General features: G+C 44.8%; 1 protein-coding gene across 1 annotated transcript in view; it reads right to left on the reverse strand.

Moving 5' to 3' along the window:
• Positions 1-3,795, reverse strand: part of tecpr2 (tectonin beta-propeller repeat containing 2) — an 18,455-nt gene that overhangs the window by 2,884 nt on the left and 11,776 nt on the right. Inside the window, exons 18-22 of the mRNA XM_037695411.1 lie at positions 3,405-3,546; positions 3,053-3,278; positions 2,882-2,971; positions 2,714-2,811; positions 2,479-2,614 (exon numbers count right to left, since the gene is read on the reverse strand). Of these exons, the coding sequence (XP_037551339.1) occupies positions 2,479-2,614; positions 2,714-2,811; positions 2,882-2,971; positions 3,053-3,278; positions 3,405-3,546 (692 nt within the window). The remainder of the gene's footprint in view (positions 1-2,478; positions 2,615-2,713; positions 2,812-2,881; positions 2,972-3,052; positions 3,279-3,404; positions 3,547-3,795) is intronic.

Consider the following 3,795-nt stretch of genomic DNA (forward strand, 5'->3'; position numbering starts at 1 on the left):
ATAGATAGATAGATAGATAGATAGATAGATAGATAGATAGATAGATAGATAGATAGATAGATAGATAGATAGATAGATAGATAGATAGATAGATAGATAGATAGATAGATAGATATAGACAAACAGACAGATAGACATTGATAAATGGTGTTGGCGATTGTGGGTTTTGATGTGGCAATCTAATTTTCAAAAGATTTCGTACATCTACATGTAGCCACACACCAAAAAATAAGTCTGTAGCTCACTTATTTTTCCAAGTTCTCACACTCGCAAGATGTGCAAACAGAAATATGGTATTTCAAATTACCCTTCCATGATGGGGGACAATAAAAACAGCTGTTTTTTTCCCCCATCTTTGATATTTTTCATGTTAATATAGCTTGAATGTGTTGCATGAATGAGATAAAAGGCTAAAAGTCATTTTGCAAACATCATACTTCCAATTAAAACCCTATGACTGTGTTGTTCGGTGTTGAGAGCACATCAATAAGGCTCGAGGTTTTATAATCCTGGTGAGGGATTGAGGGTTAGAGGTTTGTTCAGCATTGGTGTAAACACTGAGCTGCAAGTGGGGTCATGTCTTCTCACCCTCTGCTGATATTGCTGATGCTCCTAGTTTCCTCTTAGATAAGACTTTCCTGTCTTTATATAAAGTCTTCAGGCAGTCATGTGGTCTTTGATCGTGAGAAGGGCAAAGAAACTAAAAACAGACCTGTGACCGTGTCTCTGTCTCACACATATTGACCTCGGACCCGTTACACAACCTCAGGCTGTCAGGATGATGGAGAAACACAGCTGACTGTGTGTACACGTCTAAATCAGTAAGTGGAGTCTGACACCATTGGCAGGATGCTCATGGCTCTGTGCCCGGGCTGTTGTGTTTCAAATCATTGCCGTGGTTCCTTTCCGCCAACCCAACATGCGTCAGAGTCATTGAACACCACATTAAACCTAATACACCTAGCTGGATCACCACCCCGACATGAATCCTGATCCTGGAGTTCTGTGTTGTCTGGCGTACCAAACACTGGCAGAGTCTCTTATGGCAAATTGGTTTCAGAATAAGAGCAACTCAAAAACTCACATTACATGACAAACATTACTAGGACCAGAGACAGGCCTCTGCAGAACAAAGCACAGGTGTCTCAGTTGGTCCTGACCCCTGGCTGGCAGGAAGTGCCACATGGCACCCTGTAGCAAGCATAAGCTCAAATAAATAACAGTACAACATTCAAAACATTCACACGCTGCACCAAAGTTAGATTGCATCATCGCAGAATCTTTATCTGCTAACTTTTAACCGCTCAATGAGAGGAGGGAATTTGTTTTTCTCCAGATACTCCTGGTGTCAGTGAAGAGTTCCAGAATGGTTAGAAATCCTGCCCTAGGAGCTTTTAATGATCTTCTCGTCACTGTTGACTCAGGTTTATCTGTCCTTTGAGTTCGTTTAGATTCAATATCTGCCTTAGATTCTGTCGATCACAGCATTCTTTGGTCAAGAGTCAGACATGTTGGTCTTAAAGAAACCTGGCTTAAGCTATGGATGGACGAAAGACGGATGGACAAACAGGTAGATAAATGAATATTTAGAAAGTGACAACACAACAAAGACCTACTGTGGTATAATCACCTTCCTTGGCAAGACCAGTAGACTGTTTGGAGATCAAAGCCTGGTCCTAACATGGTGGAACATTGTTGTTGGGTTATGGGCAAGGCCTCATTTGACCTGGATCCTGCCGGAACCGGATCTGGGAACTCTTATTTTGACAGGGTGCTTTCCGGTAACCGTTTGCTTGGATCTGGTAACTCTCAGGTATACTAATAATAAAGTTATGAACAAATATGGCTGCCTCGAACAAATAAAAATTATATTGGATACTGAAAATAATTACATAAACACTCATTTTAAACACAACAGCCACTTAAAAGCTTCTTAATATCACATAAGAGCTGCCTCTTCAAGTAAGCATTTCCAGCCTCTGGAAAAATCTCGGCTCGTAAAAGAGTGGTGGGGGTGAGTGCTGAGCTAACCAGGCAGTCATACACGGGCAGGAGCCCACAGACAACTGCCATGAACAGATGGAGGAATCGGGCTCAGAACTGTCGGGGGGGGGGAGTAGGATGCTTGACAGAAGTGGAGTGTTTGCAAATGTAGGTAAACACAGATGTTTAACAACACATTAAAATACACTAAAATGCAGAAAATTGCATCTACTTTATTAAAAATTTTCTGGGGGACAACCCCCCAGACCCCCCAACCCCCCAACCCACCGGCCCGCCTACTATTTGTGTTTTGGCATTGATCGGTTTACAAATTAAGCCCTGCTTATGGATCAGGGATCAGGTGGGGGCTGAAGGTCAAGGGCCAGGTTTAAGGTGTGGATTGAATTTAGGGGCATTTCATGAGGCAGATCAGTTGAGCTTTGAGTTTTAAAACGACACACTTGGTGTTTGCTTGTTGGACTTGGAGAGTCATACCAAGCTGGCTGAGGTCCAACGGGGTCCAATGAAGACCGATGGGACAAGAAGAAGACAAGGATCGAATGCTGACTCGGCCGTGGCTGTCCAAACCCCACAAAGCATCATGGCAGGCAGACAGGTGAGCCAACTCCATCTGAGCTCACAGGTAGAGGAGACAAGAGGAGCACAGAACCATCAGAGAGGGACCAGAAACCAGTAGAGATGGAAGCAGAGACCCTGCAGGTGCTTTTACCTCAGGTGGAAGAGAGATGGAGGAGGGGCGAAGTTCTCCATCCAGATCTCGAACACAGAACAGGTCCTTTCTGCTTTGAGCCAACCACAGGAATGTACCTGAAACACAAGAAACACTGAGAAAACTGTGTCAAGCTGCTGAGATCAGGGTTTGGTCCAGGTGTGTTACCTTCACCGTGACAAACAGGTGAAGATGTGATGAAGGTCCACCTGGTGGCTGAGACTGTTCCTCTGGGGACGACATTCTGCCAGAAAGTTCCTGATAACCCACAATAAAAATGTATTTAAGAAGCGACAAACAAAAACAAACCGAACTGCTCTGCGGTACTGGACTACTGACCCACGAGGCTGCCGCGGGCCAGGTGCACCTGGTTCTGTCCTGAGGCCACCCAAACTCCACTCCCGTTGGCACTGACAAGGCTGGGCTGGCACTGCGAGTACTGTGACAGAAAGGCAACCACCCGGTCCATCGGCGCTCTGGTTACCGTGGCGATGCTCTGTGTGGCCTGCAGCAACGTCTGGAAGAAACTGCCCTGATCGAAGACCACGTAGTCCGAAATACTGATCTGATGGGGAAGATAAGAACCGTGGAACCAGAACCAATGGTTGCTCAACCCAAACATCACACAAAACCCAACACTTGGACCAGATATGAAGGTCTTGGTGAAGATGTTTGCAGCTGGACTCCATACCTGCCACCAATGGTTGTCGCTGCCCTGCGGTTTGGATGAACAGATGCCAGTTCGAAACCAGAGGCTGCCGCTGGCATCTAGTGCCCAGACGGTTCCACCGTCTCCCAGAGAAATACAGATCATCTCCAGACCCTGAGCTTCACTGCACCACAAACAGACAGAGGGTTTGAAACGCTTCGCTCCAGGAACCACAGAGGGTTTAAACACCAAACATAAATACAGTGAATGAAGTGTTAGCTTCATGCTAACGTAAAATACAGACTATGACATATTCATATGAAAAGATTGGATCGTTAACCAGAGAGCTGAACAAGAGCTGAAATCTGCTGAAGTACCTGAAAGGTTTAGCCACACCAATAATAATAATAATAATAATAATATATATATATAT

This window comes from Nematolebias whitei, chromosome 21 (genome assembly GCF_014905685.2).
Source record: "Nematolebias whitei isolate Nwh7 chromosome 21, NemWhi1, whole genome shotgun sequence".
Lineage (NCBI taxonomy): Eukaryota > Metazoa > Chordata > Actinopteri > Cyprinodontiformes > Rivulidae > Nematolebias > Nematolebias whitei.